General features: G+C 50.7%; 1 protein-coding gene across 1 annotated transcript; it reads right to left on the bottom strand.

The window, feature by feature from the left end:
• Nucleotides 1–4,899: 4,899 nt before the first annotated feature.
• LOC120920066 (modulator of apoptosis 1-like) lies at nt 4,900–5,835 on the bottom strand. The gene has a single exon (XM_040331979.1). The coding sequence runs from the start codon at nt 5,833–5,835 to the stop codon at nt 4,900–4,902; it is 936 nt and encodes a 311-aa protein (XP_040187913.1).
• Between the last annotated feature and the right edge of the window lie 15,069 nt (nt 5,836–20,904).

Genomic DNA, 20,904 nt, shown 5'->3' with positions numbered 1-20,904 from the left:
AGACTTTTTTTTCCGGATGCGGACTTTGCGTTTCGGTGCTACTAAGTCGGCTGATTGTAGCAGAGCTGCATTTATGGCATCCAGTGTATCTGAGGCTGTTAACTGAGGATGAATAGTTTCGATTCGGTTTCCCAAGGTAGATTTGAAGAGTTCCGAATGGAGCTTCTTCTGAGATCTAGCCCAGTGTATTGTCACCGGCTTGGGTGCTTTTATAACTGGTGGAATTTTGGAAATTATGAAACTAATTGCATGGTGGTCTGTCCATGGCAAAGGTTCATTTCCCAAAATGTTTATTTTCAGATTTTGTCTGAAAATTAGGTCGAGTGTGTGACCTGAAGCATGCGTGGGACCGCATATAAGTTGCTGTAGTCCTAACCCTTCCAGGTGATCGATGCAGGCATCCGCAATGGGATCCTGTGAGGAGTTGGCCCACAGATTGAAGTCCCCGAGCAGCAAAAGATGTTTGCTGTTAAGGGTATAAGTGGATATGAACTCCGTTAATGATGGTAGAAGCTGCGATTTTGGCCCAGGTGGCCTATAGCAGAGGAGAATGTGAACAGTCTCCTGGGGGTTAGTTTGAAGTTGAAGAGTAAGGGTTTCCATAAATGGAAGAGGATTTTGAAGGACCGGCTTAGTGATTGCAATATGAAACTTATGGATCACCGCCAGGCCTCCTCCTCTTTGCCCTATTCTGTTTTGCGTTATAATGCGATAATTTTCTGGCACCAATTCTCCAAGAATGGTGTTGCAGTCGTCTGAAAGCCAGCTTTCTGTGATAAAGAGGCAGTCTAGATCGTTTTGTAGTAAGAAATCGTGGATTTCTGATCGGTGTTTTACTGCCGATCTTGTGTTGATCAAAGCACATGATATGTGCTTGAGCTGGGTTAAATGGTTGAAATTTTTGATGGTCGATCGTTGATCGAATCTCAAAAGTTGGTCTATTTTTAAGGCCTTTTTGGTGACGGCTGGTAATACTGTTGCGAATTGTCTCAGACCCCAAATCGTTTCTGCAGAGTATCGCAGTTTAACCATTGTTGCCAGTCACCGGGGGGGGGGGGGGATTAATTGCAATAGAGGGAAGATTCGCTGAATCCTCTCGCTTGGCCTTGGTCCAGAGGAAGGCAAAAAAACCCTGGCAGTGCTAAGCCAATTTGCTGCCGCAGGGAAAAAAATTCCTTCCTGATCCCTGAAAGGCGATCGGACGAAACCCTGGATCAAGTACTGTTTGGAATGGGGGGAAGGGGGGGAAGAAGGGTGTCACTGTAGCTGAGGAGTACCAAGATGGCCGCCGACCGGGCCACAGGCCTCAGGTTTGGGGGCTGTTTGACTTGGTGGGTATGAGCTGGTTGTTAATCCAGGGGAGGATGGGATCCTCCAGGGATAGGGGGATGATCCCTGACAATTCCAGGAAAATTTCCAGGCTGTCAGTGCTCCTTTTTGCGGCGCACCGCTAGGCCGCGGCTGAAGCCGCAGTCTTTCCTAATTGCGGCGGCCGCGAATAAGGCCTGGTCTGGTGCGGATGCGGGAAAGAGCCGCAGATCGCCAGAAAAAAGCGCTGCTATGCGCGGCGGGTGGCCGGGGTGATTATGGGTGACTGATTGGGGTGCATGCGGCTCTAAGAGAAGGTAAACAGCCGCAATTTGGATCGCTGGAGTGGCTGTCCTGAAAAGGACGGTCACTAGCGATTCCTGGGGGTGGAAAGATGGCCCTGAAAGACAGGGTCTTACCTGAAGAGAGGGGCCCACGAAGGGAAGGAAAGGAGCCGGTCCTATGGGCTGCAAGTATATTCATGCAGCAAAGATTGTAAGAGCCTGCCTGCCTGTCTGCGGTGTCAGCTGGCTATCTGTCTGGTCCCTGGAGAGAGCAGACTCGTCGGGAAGCGTCCAACTCCCTCACTGAACTGACACTGACTGATTATCCAGGAGCTATGGAAAGTGTACTCAGGTGCTTATTCCAAGCTCGGAAGTTAATAGCTCAGAGATGGCAAGCGCATGCACCTCCATCTGTGGAGAACTGGGTTGAAACTATCAATGCTCTGGTATGGTGCGAGAGGGTGGCCTTTATTAAACAAGGAAATTATAATAGATTTAGAAGAGTGTGGGGACCTTGGCTAAGAGAAATGGGATTCCCCTTGGATAGATAACTTCTATAGGGGGTCTGAAAATCCCCCTATAGATATACGAAACTAGCTGATTCATAAATTATAAGATTGTTATATACACGTATAAACTGTATTAGATAACTTGTATTATCTGCATGTAACTTGATCCCTTTTTTTTATAAAAAGAAAACGGAAAATAATAAAGAGAAATTAAGTTAAAGACATATCAACTTTTATATACAGACGTGGCTGGAGCGCCGATGGGGATTCAGGCTATCAATAGTCCATGATAGGATGACCCCGCTACACACTCCCCCCACTCAAAGTCTTTGGTCCCCAAAGAGGACAACAGTATGTATCCTGATACATGCTTTGCAAACACAAGCGTAGAAAAATTGTTAGATTATGCAAGGCAACAAACACTGTGCATTATTCCTGACATTAATCAAAGCTAGACAACTCATCTTCTGACATAAAGTAGACAGGGGATCCACCAATTGTTAGGTAAGGGCAAGCTACTCTGTCCACTGCTTACTAACACTGAGGTGGTTTGTTCAGATGTGCCAGGGGGTGAGCTGGGGCTGTCCTCCACCAGATTTTTGGTGGGAGGACTAGGTAAAGTATTGGACCGTTTAGAGGTAATGACGGCTTTTTTAGAGCATTCCCCCAATTGGTCATAAGTTAGTCTCTTTGGTGGGTGAAGGTAGGATCAGCATTGTCCTCTGTATCTGACACAATAGATTCTACATCTCCTGAATCATTTAAGTCTCTATCAGGCAGGCTTGAGGCCTCTATAAAACCTTCTGTGGAATATAAGTCAATATCCTCCTTCAACTCTTCAGCAAGCACATTTTGAGGTACACATTTAGGAGCTTCTGGCCGAAGTGTCCCACTATTTGTCACTTCAGATGAGGGCAGGAACGAAGTATTAGGCTCTGGTTGTTGAGAGGACCATAACCACTCTTTAGGTCCATTACACTGAACCATTTAGCTCCTGACAGACTCTGTAGTGCATCCTCAATCCGAGGTGTAGTATATTGATCAGGTATGGTCCGCTTGTTGAGGGTTCTGTAGTCAATGCATAACCTCAATGAGCCATTTTTCTTTCTCACCACTACTATAGGAGAAGCATAAGGACTCCTGGACTCTCGGATGGTCCCGGTCCTCTTCAATTCTGCTAGCTGCTCCCTGAGGTCTTCCAAATCCGTCAGAGGGACTCTTCGGACTCGCTCCCTGAAAGGTTTTTCCTCCTTTAATTGAATCCTGTGGGTGGCACTCTTCGCACATCCGACATCAAACTCAGTTTTCGAAAATATCTTTTGTCACCTGTCAAGTTGAGCCTTCACCCTCTCCCCCCATTCTGGTGGGAGTTCAGCACCGTCAGGTTGATGGCCCTCCTTCAAGTCTTCTATCTTCTTGGCCTCTTCTAGATCAGAGGGGCCGACTGGGGTGGCTTGATGCACCTGGCCCAGTAGCACTCTGGTTGGCACTTCCACAGGCCCGGTAGTGGTATTCCTGATGTTGACGAACACCCTTCCACCATTTCTCTCTAACACCTTCAATGGGATCACCTCAGGTATCACTTTCACCCCTTCTGAGTCTCCAGCCGGGTCAGGTTCAAGGACAAGAAATGGGCCTGGCTGAGACCAGGTAAGCTTTACCGAGGTCCTCAGGCAGGTCACTTCTCCTGGTTGTAAAATCTTCAGGGTCCTTCCCAGCCGCCAGATCTTCCCCACCCCCTCTTCAGGGGCCTTCTTCTCCATCACTAACTGGTGGTAGACCCTTCTTAACATGGGATGGACTCTTTGTGCCGAAACCTCTAGTGCCTCAGTTAAAGGCGTCAAAAGTCTTCTGACTAAAGCCGTGTTCGTCCCTATGATAAGGGAGCTCTTGTGGGCCCCTGGTGGCCGAGGGCAGACTATCGCCAATGTGTCAAAAGTCTCTGCTGCTCCGGCTACCGAAGGATCAAAGGTCAAACGTATTGGTAGATACCCATCATAAGGGAAACTCTAAGTCCCAATGCCCCATATTTCCAACTCTTTCAGTTTCTGCAAGGGCAAGTGGGAAAGATACTTATCATAGAAGTCTCTATACAGAAGGGTCACTTGGGCTCCGGTATCCAGGAGAGCTTTGGTGTAGATTCCTTCCACTTGAATGGGTACTAACGGGGAAGGCCTCACTAAATTTTCAGGGAACTTTCGAGATGTCGTTTTTCTTTTTTTTTCTATAACCTGTACCCTTACTTCCCCCTTGTGGGAATCTTTTCTTGCTTCCGCCCATCCACCTGAGTGGGGGGTAAAAAGCGGCCTTGTTGGAAGTTTCCCTTTCTGCTTCTGCCCTTCTGCTTTCTGCTTCATCTTGGAGTTTTCTACAGTAGGCGGGCTGCCGGTTGACTCCTTCACCGGGGCCCTCTGGAGTTTTACCGCCGGATTGTACATTTGATGGTTACCCTTAGTCGGGCTGGGGAAAACTTCCCTTGTATGCCCTACCCCTTCACAATTGAAGCAGAATGTAAGCTTTCTCTGTTTCCTTTGCTGGTCATATGGCTCATAGGTGGGTTTCTCTGGCACCTCCCTTCTGGTGTGGTAAGGAGAAAACCCCACTTTACTGGTTAAGGCAGCTACCATTTCCGTCAGTTGAGACACTTGCATCCTCAAGAGCTCGACTTGAGCATCAGGGTCCTTTGTGGCCACTACACAAACTCGTACTGGGGTCTCTGGGGGTTGGTGCCTATTCTTTTGATCCAGTAGGACCTCCTCCTGTCGGATGATCCGAATCAGGTCAGGGTATTTCAACACTCAACTCCCTTGTTGGGTTCGTAGCTGGAAAGCAATGGGATCCATAGGCTGGGCTCCCCTTATAACTTGTTGAACCCTGGCTTCATCCACTGCTCTTGGATCTATTCCCTTCTTCAATAAGATCTGGTGTAGGATCTTGTCTAGGCGGCCGACAAACTCGGATAACTTCTCCCCTTTTTTCTGAAAACAGTGTTCTATTTGGTAGTGGAGCTCACTGGTGTTCTCAGTCCTCCCGAACACATTCTGCAGAACATCTAAATAATCCTGGGCAGTGCAATCATCTTTACTGAGCTTAAGATTACGTATGGCCTCTAGCGCCGGTCCTCTGAGACTTTCCATAATCCTTTGTTTCTTATGCGGCTCAGGGACTCTCCACTCTTCTAGAGCCTGGGTGGCATGATCCATCCATTCTTCAAAGCCATCTTCCGAGGATGGCACTGGATGTCTCCCTGAGAAGGTCCTAAGCTTCCTATACCCTGTCATCAGGTAATCCGGAGAATCCTTCTTGCACTGAGCTACAATTTCCCCTAGAACAGCACATAACTCCGGGCTAATGCTCTTTAGAGGTGTGGTGTCAGACCCCTTTGTCTTTTGTTCTGTAGCCCCTTTGGGTGCCGGTGCACTAGATGAAGTAGGACTATCTTGCTCTCCTGTTGGATGTATCATAATAAGTTCTATGCTATCTAGGGTCTTTACACTAGGGCTTTTAAAGCAGTCTGGAAGTTCCTGTCTCCATTCACAAAGGGCATATGTGTGTGGATTTGCGTTATCTATCCTCATGTCTATCACCCATAGCTTCTTGTCTTTGTACAAAGTTTTCAGAACTGGGAGTAGTTTCTCTTCAGTCCAAGCTTCTCCCTTGATCTCAACCACTAGGTCCGTTTTCAAAGGAACATTCTCTTCTTCACACCACTTGGATGCGGCAGCAGCATCCATGGCTGCTCTTTGCGAGGGTTTAAGTTCAAGATGAGGGGAATTTATACTTTTGAGAAGTAGAATCCCGGACCAGCCCCCACGTGTAGCGCTATACAAAATATGAATACAAAAGTATTGTGACCCCTACTTGGCTGAGGCCACAATAGCACACATAAACATGCAATGGTAATACAACAATATTGTTACCTTTTCCTGTTGGCGCCTCTCGAAAGTACACACACGCCACACAGTTGTTATATTCAAACCAAAGAGTAACTTTACTCTGCGTATGGTAAAGAGGATAAAATAGGTTTGAATGACACCTTAATGATAGACAGGTATTAACACACAATGACTCTGCAAGGGCCCTTGCGAGAATCAGCAATTAAAGAAAAACAATCTAAACTAAAAGGGTAATGTCATTAAGTTTACTTAGCTATAGGCAGTCTTTACTCGTGAGCAAGGGCCCTTGCGAGAATCAGCAATTAAAGAAAAACAATCTAAACTAAAAGGGTAATGTCATTAAGTTTACTTAGCTATAGGCAGTCTTTGCTCGTGAGCTCCCCCTAGCGGGCAGTCCGGCAGAACAGTTAATGTAGAACTCTTTGCCAGGCCTGGCTCTAACAGCTCCCAAATGTCTCCTAAGAACAAAGTTTACGTTGCAGCCATTGGTGCACTTTTAAACTGTAATCCAAAGGGGTGTAAGAAGGAATAAACTCAGTCAAACTGGGTGTGACGAACACCAATGAGGAGGAACGGATTTCTAGTCAGCGTTAGTTAACTCTGCGGGTATAACTACCAACTTGTTAGGCCTCTCCGATTCAGTCAGACATCAAACATGAGGCTCTGGTTTATGGAGTGACACTAAACTATCAGCTGAAGTGAGGTTTGAAGTTTAGGCATGTGCCTTCTCACCCGAACAGGCCGATCCGCCTGAGTCCTTCACCAAGACGCGCCGATCAGTCACTGCTCCGCAACACACGGTCTCCGGTATCAGACTCTCCACTGTTTCGATCGTCAGCTGGTGAGTTTCTCCGGTCTCCTGGAACACGAGCTGAGCACCTTTGGTCCTTCTTCCCTCCGGATGGTGGGTCTCCTGGTGGATCCAGGCCCAGGCTTCAGGCCTAGCAGCTCGGCTGTGTTGCTCTCCACAGCTCCGCAGAGGAGAAGATGCAGGTCTCAAGAGAGCAAAGTCAGCCCCTCCCTGTCTTTAAATAACCTCCCCCATAAGTCTGTGCAGAGGTGTCATGTGCTCCAATAATGCTGGGCATTGTGGGAAGTGTAGTCTGTTCCTACTAAGTGTCAATGGAGTCCATATCTCCCGGTACTCCTGATCCTACAATGCATAACTTTTAAAGATCAATCAACTTTTATATACAGATGTGGCTGGAGCTCCGATGGGGATTCAGGCTATCAATAGTCACTGATAGGATGACCCCGCTACATATATTTTGGGGGGATATTTATTATAGCAAAAAGTAAAAAATATTATTTTTTGTCAGAATTGTTGTAATTTTTTTGTCTATTGCGCAAAAAATAAAAACCGCAGAGGTGATCAAATACCACCAAAAGAAAGCTCTATTTGTGGGGAAAAAAAGGATATAAATTTTGTTTGGGTGCAACGTCGCACGGCCGCGCAATTGTCAGTTTAAGTGACGTGGTGAAATCACAAAGTGGTCATTGGGCAGCCAAAGCCTCCGGGGCTGAAGTGGTTAAACAAAAAAGAAAATTTCTGCTTTAATACATATCCAAAAAAAACAAAAAAAATGAATCATCAGTTTAGGTCGATATATATTCTTCTACATATTTTTGGTAAAAAAAATAAAAAATCGCAATAGGCATACAGTATATTGATTTGTTTGTACAAAAGCTATCACGTCTACTACGGGATAGATTTAGGGACTTTTATTTATTTTTGTTTTTACTGGTAATGGTTAGGGATGAGCCGGGGGGTTCAGTTCGCACCAGAACCTGCGAACAGACCAAAAGTTTGTGTGAACTTTAGAACCCTGTTAAAGTCTATGGGACTCGGACGTTTGAAATCTAAAGTGCTCATTTTAAAGGCTAATATGCAAGTTATTGTCCGAAAAAGTGTTTTGGGACCTGGGTCCTGCCCCAGGGGACATGTATCAATGCAAAAAAAAAGTTTTAAAAACACCAGTTTTTTCTAAAGGAAAGATTTTAATAATGCTTCAAGTGAAACAATAAAAGTGAAATATTCCTTTAAATTTTGTACCTGGGGGGGGGGGGGTATAGTATGCCTGTGAAGTAGCAGTTGTTTCCCGTGCTTAGAACTGTCCCTGCACAAAATGTCATTTCTGAAGGGAAAAAAGTCATTTAAAATCACTTGCAGCTATAATGAATTGTCGGCTTCCGGCAATACAGAGAACAGTCATAAATAAAAAAATAAAAATAAATGTGTGGTGGTCCCCCAAAATTCAATTACCAGGCCCTTCAGGTCTGGTATGGATTTTAAGGGGAACTCCACCCCAAATAAAAAAAAAATGGCGTGGAGTTCTTCCCAAAAATCCACACCAGACCTTTTATCCAAGCACGCAACCTGGCAGGCCGCAGGAAAAGAGGGGAGGACGAGAGAGGGGGATGGGGTCAGGTGACGGGTGGCCCCGCCCTCACTTACATAAAGGCTGTCACTGCTGAAGCCGCGTCATTCCCGGGCTGTCTCCGGTGGAGACAGGTGATGCGTGCTCTGGATGGACATCTCATCGCTGGATCCTGAACCTGGATGAAGAGGAGATCTTCTCATCGCTGGACCCCGGAGAGGAGATCACCCATCGCAGGATACCGACAGCGTTAGAGTGGAGGCCGAGAGTGTATTACAAAAAAGACACAAGTCCATCAAGTTTAACCATAAGAAATAAAATAATAATAATATCATACAATCACATATACCCAATTCTATACCCACAGTTGATCCAGAGGAAGGCAAAAAAAAAACCAGCAAAGCATGATCCAATTTGCTACAGCAGGGGAAAAAATTCCTTCATGATCCCCCAAGAGGCAATCGGATTTTCCCTGGATCAACTTTACCTATAAATGTTAGTACCCAGTTATATTTGGTACATCTAGGAAATTATCCAGGCCTTTTCTAAAGCAATCTACTGAGCTGGCCAGCACCACCTCTGCAGGGAGTCTATTCCACATTTTCACAGCTCTTACTGTGAAGAAACCTTTCCGTATTTGGAGGTGAAATCTCTTTTCCTCTAGACAAAAAGAGTGCCCCCTTGTCCTCAGTGTTGACCGTAAAGTGAATAACTCAACACCAAGTTCACTATATGGACCCCTTATATATTTGTACATGTTGATTATATCCCCCTTATTCTCCTCTTCTCAAGAGTGAATAAATTCAGTTCCTCTAATCTTTCCTCATAGCTGAGCTCCTCCATGCCTCTTATCAGTTTGGTTGCCCTTCTCTGCACTTTCTCCAGTTCCCCAATATCCTTTTTGAGAACTGGGGCCCAAAATTGAACTGCATATTCCATGACCAGTGTAATTCGGATAGCCCAATTACCCCCCAAACCATCAAACCCCCATTTGTTACCATTACCTTACCCCCCTTCTAGATTAACGAGAGACACAAATTATGGTAAAAAAAGCCGCGCCAAACTAAATGATATTTAAAAGTCAATGTCAGTCAACGAATGGAAATTTGCTGGAATCCCCATAAAAGCAATAAGATCAGATGGAGCCTTTGGTGTTGCTTGATAAATGACACTAGGATTGCTAGGATAAGTCAAACCTCGAACCACCAGGTGACATGCATGCATTTAGTGCAAATCCTCCACCGTAAGAATAAGCAGCTTACCAAACGGCAAGCCTTTATTACAATTGGCTATAGCCCAGCCACGGCCTTTCAATCCTCTGGATACTCAGGTTGGAACACTTGTAATAAGCAGCAAGATCCAAGGCTCAGCAATAAGATGGAAAAGGATTGCGGTTCACTCTCATTTACCCCCTCAGAAGAAAGCAGCAATCAAGCGGTCCGAGCACATATACCGGAAGATAAAGAAGGGGCACAATAGCGTAATACCGCAGGATAAATTGTTTATTAAAAGGTAATGTACTTACATAGGTACGAGTTAAAACAGCGTGTGACAATAAGAAATAAAGCCGGCCGGCTTGAGGAGCCCTCCTCCTTGGCGTGGTGACGTCACTGACGCAGCCTCCCAGACGCGTTTCGTCACTAATGGACGTTTTCAATGGGGGTAGGGCTAGCAGCAGTGAGACACCTTAATATAGCAGCCACTCAATGTAAACGGCGATCCATGGGAACAGACCCCGCCATCTTTGTTGAGGGAAAGAGAGACACAAATTGTTGGAGTAAAAAATGGCCACGACAGCCAATTTTTATTTTAAACATAAATAATTTTTAAATAAAATAATTAAATCACACCAACTTTTTTCTTAACAATTTAATAAACAACTTTTAATAATAACCCAGCTTATTGGTCTTTGACGGTAACCCGGCTTAACCTTACTTTCTTTTCCTTACACTGCGGAACCATTAACCATAACCGGCCCCCAGCCGACCCAGCTCGGAGACGAACCTTTTTCCACCGCAGTGCAACCATAACCGTATTCCAGCGGACACCGTTCCACTGGAATAATCCCCCATAAGAGTCCTATCCCACCGATGAGCCCACCACCATTTCCATCACATCTGTAACTGCCACCATCAAAGACCAACGAACACCGCCACAGCCCGAAAGGGTAACACCTTACCCTTTCGGGCCCCTCCACACCCGCAGGGCCCTCTGGATCCCCTCCTGCAAATCTAGGAACCATAACTCCATACCCACGTCAGATAGGTGAGTACCATCTCTGCGTAGATATAGGCCCACGTTATCCTCTAACTCCATGTGCCTCACCACTAACCCCCCATGTCTTGCCACAAACCTCCCGATCACCTTGTTAACCTTAATCCGCCCTTTATTTAGCCTCACCACAGATCTCGCCATGCGCCAGGTGGTCCGAGCAATTATGTCCGACCAAACCAGCAGCATTCCAGGATAAGCCGCGCGGAAGGTTAAGACATCCGCCTTAACGACCGTGATCAAATCCCCAATAGGCCTAATTCCTAGGTCATTCCCCCCTACATGGAGAACCAGCACATCCGGAGAACGGTCCAGTCGGGCATAATGCTGCACCTCCGGCAGCACCCTGCCCCACTCCATTCCCCTAATCCCAAACCACCGGATCCTAGCCACCCCCCTAGGGATACCCAGCTGCCTGCCATCCGGCCTAGCTTCCGCCCTTCTGGCCCCCCAGTACACGTATGAGTGCCCCAAAATCCAAACGAGGCGCTCCTGACCACCATCTGAAAAACAAATAACAAAATTGAGTGACCAGTATCATGCACCAACATTCCCAAATGATCAACCTTCCACTCCCGAGCTTCCCCACTCCTACATTTCACTCCATCAACATATGTGGTCTAACGTACGACCTGAATCTCTTAGATTCCCACCTGCCAATACGCTTTACTGCCGCCTCATCCAACCCACACCGAGCCGCCTCAGTAGCCGCCCCGATGCGGAAGGAATGCGAGGTGAATTGTTTTTCAGCGAACCCAGCCGCCCGCAAGCATTTTCGGAGCACTGCTACGAACTGGAATTTGGACACAAACGAACCATCCTCATGCATTAGCAGGGGCCCTTCCAACCCTGGGCGTATGGCCAAAAACTCCCCCACCACCTTCACCGGGCAAACTCCCGACCCCTGTAAAGCATATAGAAACACGTCCACCCCTTTTCCTGCCTGATCCGTTTTTGACCTGCGCAACCTGAACACCACTCTACCTTCCGCAACGTGCACGTCCGTTAATAACAACCCCCCCCAACCGTCTTAGAGGGGCTAACCAGTTCTCCCACCCGGAATGCACCGAAAAACACGATAGTGAAAACCGCCCTGAACAAACCTCATCCTCAGAAGATCTGTGGTGTGCTGACAGAGGTATGTTCTCATCCTCAGAAGAACATACCTCTGTCAGCACACCACAGATCGCCTGCAAAATTCCAAAGGAAACCGGTCTCCTCGTATCCCTGCTCTTATTACCCTTCCTGTACCCCTTCACCGCTTGCTTAACCCAAAAGGATTTTGTAAAATCCTCCCTGCCTTGTAGCTTAAATAAGAACGCCAGGGCCGCCAACTTTTTATCCAGCGCAGAAACTGACCCCCCTCCCTCCATATGCCTAGCCGCAAAGTACAGCACTAACCAACCCATCTCCGCATCACCTGGCTTGTCCTCCGTGAAACTCATGTAACTGGACCATTCCTTCCAGACCTTGGCATAAGCCGCCCACGTAGGCCCACTCACCGAATGCCTGATCCATGTTGCGGCGATTCTGAAACAATCCCCCACATCCACCCCAGGCAAGGCACCCTTTCTCTGTCCGCGTGCGGGGCCAACTCCCTGAACTTGTCCCACTGAAAGCGAGACAGAGCATCAGCAAGCATGTTGTCCACACCCGGAATATGCACAGCATACATAAATATGTTCCATTGCAGGCATCTCAAAACCAGATGGCGCAGCAACCTAACCACCGGCAAGGAAGAGGCGGTGATCCGGTTGATGACTTGAACCACCCCCATGTTATCACAGTTCAGCCTGATCTTCAAATTCCTGCAAGACTCTCCCCACAACTCCATCGCCACCACCACAGGGAACAATTCCAGCAATACCAAGTTCTTTACCAACCCTGCCGTGACCCACTCCTCTGGCCACCCTTCCGCACTCCATTTTCCCTTAAAGAAGGCCCCGTAACCCGTAGACCCAGCCGCGTCCGTGACCAGATCCAAATCAAAGTTACTCACCGGGCCTTCCATCCACAAGGACCGGCCATTGTACTCCTCCAGAAACTAATGCCACACCTGCAAGTCCGCATGTAGCTTCTTTGTCAACCGTACAAAGTGCGTCGGTACTTTAACCCCTGCGGTAGCCGCCGACAGCCGTCGGCTGAACACCCTTCCCATAGGGATGATGCGGCAGGCAAAATTCTATTTGCCCAGCAGAGATTGCAGCGCCCTCAACTGCACTTTATGGCGCCCCAACATACCTCTAATCTCCAGCCGAAGATTTCCACTTTCTCCACCGGTAACCTACATTCCATGGCCACCGAGTCTAACACAATCCCCAGAAAACTCAATTCTGTAGTCGGGCCCTCCGTCTTGTCCGCCGCCAACGGTACTCCAAACCTTTCTGCCACATGCTGCAGTGTTGCTAGCAATGTCGCGCAAGCCCTGGAAGATGGGGGGCCCACGCACAGAAAATCATCCAGGTAGTGGATGACCGAATTCACGCCTGCCACGGCCCTAACCACCCACTCCAGAAAATAACTGAACTTCTCGAACAAGGCGCATGAGATGGAGCAACCCATGGGCAAACACTGGTCCACATAAAACTTCCCCTGCCACCGGCAACCCAACAGCCAAAAACTGTCCGGGTGTACCAGCAGCAAACGAAATGCGGCCTCAATGTCCGACTTTGCCATGAGCGTCCCCTGCCCATACCGCCTGACCCACTGCACCGCCGCATCGAACGAAGTGTACGACACTGTGCATGCCTCCGGGTCAATCGCGTCATTCACCAATCCCCCCTTTGGGAAGGACAAGTGGTGAATGAGGCGGAACTTATTCGGTTCCACTCCCAGGGGCGAAACCACCAGCCTGGGCAAAGGCACCTCGTCAAACGGCCCCCCATCCTACCCAATTCCACCTCCTTGGCCAACTTGTCTGACACCACCCCCGGGTTCTCCAGACCAAACCGGTTTTGAGATCATTCCACTTCCTGCTGGAGCAGTGAGAAGACCTGTCTTCCAGAGCTCCTGTGTTCCAGAGGATCCAGCCACCTGTACCAGCCTCCAGCCCCAGCCTCTGGCCCCAGAAGAGGGGAGGGATGGCCTCCCTCAGCCCAGGTGAAGGACCAGCATCCGGCCTCCGGAGTAACCAGCAGCACCTGCCCTCCTCCAGCCAGACAAAGATCAGCAGGGATGACCGCCTCTTCCTGGGCATCATCTCGGACTGGACCACCATACTGCCAGGTGAGACTGAGGCCAAAGCCAGGAAGAGGTGTGATAAGATCAAGTCCCTGCTGGTTAGGATAGCCCAGGCCTGCGTGGAAAAAATGACAGCTCTCGCAGGCCTAAGGGACAAGAGGGACAGGTGCTCTGGCAGTAAGAGGTCGGAGTATAGGGGGGCCATCAATACCCTCAGGCTTGAGGTCAACGAAATTTGGGGTTACCTGGGGGGCTTTTTCGAACGTGGGGCCGGAGAGGTGAGCTTTCTTAAGGAGCTCCGGAAGACCCTCCAGCAGGCCAACCAGGAAGGAAGTCAGACAGCAAGGAGGAGCAGCGGGCGGTCGGGGTCCCAAACCTCCAAGCAGCCGGGGAAGTCAGGAGAGCCTGGGTGTAGTGGGGGGGGGTGGAAGCTCTGGTGGTGCAGGGCCCAGTAAGGCCATAAAACCTGGGGAGGGCTCCCGGGAGCCGATCCCTCGGTCCGTGAAAAAGGGGGCTGGGGGGTTGGCTAGGACAGGGGAGCCCAGTGATCCAGGAGGTCGCAGGGCCCAAGTGCCGCCGGAGGTACACCCCCGGTGTCTCAAGGTCAGCATACCCAGGCTCTCACAGGGAGGCCACGCTGCCACAGCTGAGGCCCACCATGTGGCAGCCCCCATGACCCCTCAGCTTGCAGAGGAGCGGGAGGATCTGGCAGAGAAAGCGCCAGGGACTGCTCTTGCGGCTGTAATGTCACCGGGAGAGGGGCAGGTGCATGTGTGTAGTGTGGCCAAGATGGCGCCGGCTGCTGGGGGAGGAGCAGCTGAGGCCACATTCCCTAGGGAGAACTAACCCCTTTCAGGGAAGGGGGATGTGGCCAGCTCCCATCCAGTGCTCGGGACCCGGAAGTGACCGCCCGCGAACCGGAAGATCTGTTGTAACCTTTGTGGTGAGATGGAGCACCCATTCAGTAGGTGCCCCAAAGCATATCGGGGTCCTTTCTCAGGGGGGGGACCTCCCGGGCCGGGAGCGGCCAAAGCTCCCCCGGCGAGTGATGGCCGGGGGGGTGGGGATCCTGGGGCCCCTAATGCCCCTCCGGAGGGACCAACAGGCCCACAGTCTCAAAGAAGGCGGAGCAGGCGTGGGCGAGGGGCTCCCCCCCGGGAGACACAGGCTCAGTTGGCCAGGAGGCTCCCGATCCTCCGGAAGGCAAAGCCGGTGGGGAGGAGTCGGGGAGGCCTGGGGGTCCCGGGCCTGAGGGTCCGGGCCCCCGGCTTTCCCCTCCTTTTGTTGCAGGGCCGATCCCCATCACCCTTCCCCCACCTCCTAACCCTCCCCCTTATCTTCTCCTCCTCGTACCCCCCCTCCTCGCCCCCCCCCTCGTCCCCCCCTCCCCCTTCTTCCTCCCATACAGTAATATCTGGTTCCCCCCTGTCCCCTCCCCTGTCTCTGGCCCCCCTCCTGCCTCTCCTATCCCCCCCTTCTGGACCCATGGCCATGGAGACGGATGCTGCTCGGGCCTCGCATAAGAGGGCTAAGGAGGTCTCGAGCAGCGGGTCTGAGGAGGGGGGTGGTGTTGTCACCTCGGAGAAATGGCAGGAGTGGGAGCAAGTGAGACATAGGAGGAAGAAGGGGCAGGCTAATAAATCTGGGGGCGGGAGGCTCCCTGTGAAGGGTGGGGTTCCACCAGGGGCACGAAGTGGGGTGTCCCTGGGGAACCCGTTCTAAGAGTAGATTAGATAGGTTTTTTTTAAAGGAGGACTCCTCTTGCTCGGCTCCAGAGCTGCAGTCGGTGGAGTTCTCCGATCACTGTATGGTATCTGTGGCCCTGAATGTCGCCGACACTCCTCAGAAAGGGAGGGGTTTGTGGCGCCTGAATGGGTCGCTACTGGAGGATCCTGAGGTTAGGGAAGCCTATGAGGTTTTCTTCCTGGACCAGACCTCGCTCCTTGAGGGCAACTGCTCCCGCCTTGAGTGGTGGGAAGTAGTTAAAAAGAGGTCTGGCGACTTTTTCCGGGAAATCTCTGGGTACAGGGCAGCTTCCAAGTACCAGGCCTACCAGAGAATAAGCAGGCAGCTTGACCGCCTGGTGTCCTCTGGGGGCTCTCGGGAACAGATATCCGGTCTGAAGGCACAGATGAAGGAGTGTCAGTACGACCGTCTCGCCTCCCTGGCTTTTGAGAGGGATTATGGGAAATGTATCTCTCCTGATCCCTACAAGAGCTGTGGTGAGGCGGCGAGTTCGAAGGTCGTACACGGCTTGAAGGATGCCTCGGGATCTCTGGTCCGGTCCAGATCGGGGATCCTGGGTGTCGTCAGAGACCACTTTTCGGACTCCTGAAGAAGCGGCCTCTAGACATGGAGAAAGTCAGGGTATTCCTTGATGAGACCCCGATGGAAGTGGGGTCTGACCTCCCTGACTCTCTGACAGAAGAGATCTCGGTAGCTGAAGTTGAGCAGGCTATCAGCTCTCTAGCTTCTAAAAAGTCGCTTGGGCCCGATGGACTCACGGCCGAGCTCTACAAAACCTTTAAGAGCCTCTTGGCTCCTCATCTGAGGGACGTGTTTAGTGAATGTTTGGCCTATGGCCTGCTGCCTCCCTCAATGAGAAGGTCAGCTCTGATCCTTCTGTCAAAGGGGAAAGATCCGTCTGTGGTGGAGAATTGGCATCCGATCACCCTTCTTACCACAGATAGGAAGATACTGGCAAAGATCTTGTTTACACGTCTGTCTGCTTTGGCGGGCAGGATGCTGTCTCCCTCTCAGCACTGCACAATTCCTGGCCGGGGCACTTTTGGTGCCGTCCTAAACGTCCGGGAGGCTGTGGAAAGGTGCAGGGCTAATGGCAGCAAGCGGTATCTGCTTGCACTGGATCAGGCTAAGGCGTTTGATCGGGTGAACCATGAGTACCTTTGGCTGCTTCTGAGGATATACGGTCTGCCTGATCAATTTGTTGATTGGCTACAGGTATTGTATAGGGGTGTTGAGAGCTTCCCTCTTGTCAACGGTTGGGTGGGTCGGGCCTTTGCTGTAGACTCTGGCGTCCGGCAGGGCTGCCCGTTGAGCCCCCTCCTGTACGTCTTTGCGGTTGACCCCTTTGTAAGGAGGCTAGACTGCGAGCGTCTGGGGGGGGTTCCGGTGGGACCTGTCGGGGGTCCGGTTTCGGCAGTGAGGGTCGTGGCCTACGCGGATGACGTCTCGGTGGTGGTATCTGGTCGTGAGGAGGCCCATTATGTGGAATCCCAGATCGGGTGCTACTCTGAGGCGTCAGGTTCGCTGGTCAATTGGGACAAGAGTGACGTTTTCTGGATGGGAAAGGAGGGGGAGCAGTTCCCCCTTCCGGACGTGTTCCCCACGCCCGTACCAGAGATTCGAGTACTTGGCATTCATTTCGGCCCGGGTGATTATCCCAAGCTAAATTGGGAGCGCAGGCTGGTGAGTGCCACTCGGAAGGTGAAGGCCTGGAGAGGTTGGAAACTTTCCCTGAGTCAAAGGGTATGCTTGGTCAAGACGTACTTATTGCCTGAGTTTCTCTTTGTGAGCTACATGTGTCTTTTGCCAGCATCTCTCTATGCTCGGGTCTATGGTCTGTTCTTCCTGCTGTTGTGGGGAAACAGACTGAACCATGGTCAACCCGGTGGTGTTCTTCACCATCATTTTTGTAAAGTACAATTTGCAGTCCATCTTTGTGGATGCGCCTTCCTGGTGGGAATGTTCATGCAAGGACTGGCTCTTGCTGTTCTTGAGGGAGAAGTTTAAATAAAAAAATCTCCAGAGCAGACCGCAAGTTCTTCGCCAAGGGTGGCACCTCCAACAAAGAACACGGAATGGCAAATCCTACCGAGAAACCGGAGGCAAGCAGAGCAGCCACCGCACTGTACGGATACCTATTTAGGAAAGGAAGCATCCTTTCCCCCCTCACCGGCGTCATCCCTTTTGTTCCCAGCATCCCCTGCTCGCTTCCCCTTCTTAAAACATCAAGACAAGGGATGACTGCCGCCACATCCCGAACATTCGTGTCTAAAACGACAGGTTCCTCCATACGTGCAGGAACCTTCGTTGAATTTCCAGCACACCCCCCACTTTTTTCCGGCCGGCGGTCCCGAGGTGGATGTACCTCCGGCCCCCCCCCCCGAAAAAAACTGGTTTGGCGTCCGTGGCGCCGACATCATGCGTATCCACAGGCTGATGTCCTTATGGTCCCATCTAAGAGAGGGGCGAACCGCCCTGCGCTGACGAAATTGCTCGTCATAACGCAACCAACCTGTCCCCCCATACACCCGATGAGCTTCCCCAATTGCGTCCATATAGCAGAACAACGCGGAACAATGCTCCCGGTTCTTCTTCCCTATGACGCTAGCCATGATGGCAAAGGCCTGTAACCAATTCAAGAAAGTACACGGGATAAGCCTGTACCTCCTCTTCTCCTCATCCTCCTTCTTGGAGTCATCTGGCTTCACCCTGTCCAGATTGAACTTCTCCAAAGGGAGGAGGGAGAAAGAAGATTTCTATGTACTCCCCTTTCACTATCTTGTCCCTCACCTCCTGCTTTAAATGAGCCCCTAGCGGGCCCTCGTAACAAACGTAAACTTCGCATTTTGCAGCGTCAGCTATGCGCACCACATCAGATCTGACAACTGCTGGCTTGTCCCCCCCCCCGCTTTGTCCCCCGACGTGGTGCTATCCGGGACCGGACCCGACCCGGATGTCCACCACCACCGCAGGGGGTGCCGCAAACGCAGCCCCCACCCCTCCCCCCACCCATGGTGACACCTGCGCATGAGGCTGCAACCCCCCAGAAAATCGTTGTACAAGGTCCCGTAAACCCCTGAAAAAATCCCCAAGCCCCGCCGGTGCCCCCGGCGCAGCAGGCGTGATGCCCGCCACCCCCGGGCCAGCAGCAGGGGAAGAAATAGGGGCCCGCACTCCCCCCCCCACAGAAACATCAGCCCCCACCCCCAACCCCCAACAATCTACACAGAACAGCAGCTACATCCCCCTCCATAGATTGTGTGTGCTTACCGTGTCGGCTGGATGCGTCTCCCACAGCCCTCGTAGGCCCGTCCACCGCCGGCTACACCACCGCAGGATCCTCCCCGTCCGACTCTGAGGCATCACCTTCCGACCTGTCTTCCGAAGCCGGCGTCCCTGGCAATGTCAACCCCCCAGGCGGACCCGGCCTGGAGGTCGCAGACCCTGACCTAACTGCCGGGCGACCTCTGGAATGTGACCCGGCTGTCGTCGGGGCGGAACGCCCTTCTGCTCTCCCAGGGCCCCGACTAGGCCCCGCCGATCCCCCTTCTTGGCTTGGGGATTCCGGCCCCCCACCCGTCCTGGAACCGGCGGCCGCAGCCGAGTCCAGCCCGCCGGCCGTGTCGCGGCTTCTCCCGCGGCGAGTCCCCCCCCTCGCGATCCCCGGACTAGAGGGGGGGACCGAGCGATCCCTGTGTCCACGGCGGGCAGGCGAGGTACGGGCGCCTTCGTGACCCGTAGCCCCGCCCACCGAGCCCCGCCGACGATGAGGATTCCGGTCCGCCTCACCCCCAGCAGAAGCATTGGCACGCTTAGCCAGGGGGGGGGGGGCGCCGGGTCCACATGGGGGCTCCTAACTGGGCGCTGGGCTCTGGCAGATGGGCATGGAGAGTAACGCTCCGGGGCCCTGGACCTCCGATCGCGTGGCGACCGCATTTCCGACTCGTGCGACCCCCCCAGCCTCGTCCCGCAGCAGTCCACCGACCTGTTCCTCTAGCCATCCGGGGTCCCGAGACGCGGCCGCTGCCCGTAGCCTGGCAAAAATCAAGTCAATGTCAGCCATAGTTCTAACAGACCAGGAGCAGAGAGACAAAAAACCTGCCTCCTTGGTCGTTCCTTCCCGCACTTTCCTCCTGAGTCCACGCCTCCCCCTTTTATAATACCCCTCCCCTCTCTGCACACCATTCCCTTTTTCCTTCCACCAACCAGCTCCCTTCCTTCTCTTAACCCTTGCTTGTCCTACCTCCACCCAGTCATGCCCGGCCCTACGCTATTCTGCTTTGCTGCCTTTTCCACTCCAGGCCTCACTGGTGAGGTCTTACTAATGATTTGTACAGGGGCTAAATTATATTTCTCTCTCTGGATTCCATACCTCTCTTAATACAAGAAAGGACATTGCACGCTTTGGAAACCGCAGCTTGGCATTGCATGTCATTATTGAGCTTATGCAGAGGCGGCTCTAGGCTTTGTGAGGCCTTAGGCAAACCTTAGATATGAGGCCCCACCAACTCCCATAATGGGAAAAATAATTTAAGCGTTAAAAATTAACGATAACATTTGCATATATAAAGAGCCTTAAATCCTATGAACTATGAATTTACAGTTTCTAGAACTCGCTCTAACCAATTCTTCTTTAATCAAATAAATATATATATATATATTACACACATACAAAAATCGATAACATTTGTGCAGCTGCTACAGTATAACAAGAGTCAAATAGTGTTGCTCACGAATATTCGCATTACGAATATTCGTTACGAATATGGCATATTCGAATATTCGCGAATAACTCGAATTTCACGGCCAAAATTCGCTATTCCGAATATTCGTATTTTTTCAAATTTATTTTTAAAACAGATCACATCCTATCGACATCTAAAAGCATTGCTGGTATGATTAGAGACCCTGGGCCGAGTAGCTAAGCTGAGGCGATCCTATTATGGTGCCGAATATTCGCAATCGCGAATATTCGATTTCCGAATATTCGCGAATACTTTCTCCGCCCTTCTTTTGCATCAGAGCCAATCAGAGTTCTCCTACCACAGTTGTCAAAATTTCGCAATCAATTTCGCATTCGCATTAGCGAAATTTCGATAAAATATCACGAATATTCGATTTCCGAATATTCGCGAATACTTTCTCCGCCCTTCTTTTGCATCAGAGCCAATCAGAGTTCTCCTACCACAGTTGTCAAAATTTCGCAATCAATTTCGCATTCGCATTCGCATTAGCGAAATTTCGCAAACATTTTTTTTTTATAAAATATCACGAATATTCGATTTTAGCGAATATTTCACGAATATTCGTCTATATATTCGTGATATATCGC

This window comes from Rana temporaria, chromosome 13 (assembly GCF_905171775.1).
Source record: "Rana temporaria chromosome 13, aRanTem1.1, whole genome shotgun sequence".
NCBI classification, from domain to species: Eukaryota; Metazoa; Chordata; class Amphibia; order Anura; family Ranidae; genus Rana; species Rana temporaria.
Note: the sequence above shows the minus strand (reverse complement) of the source record. Positions and strands in the feature narration are given on the sequence as shown.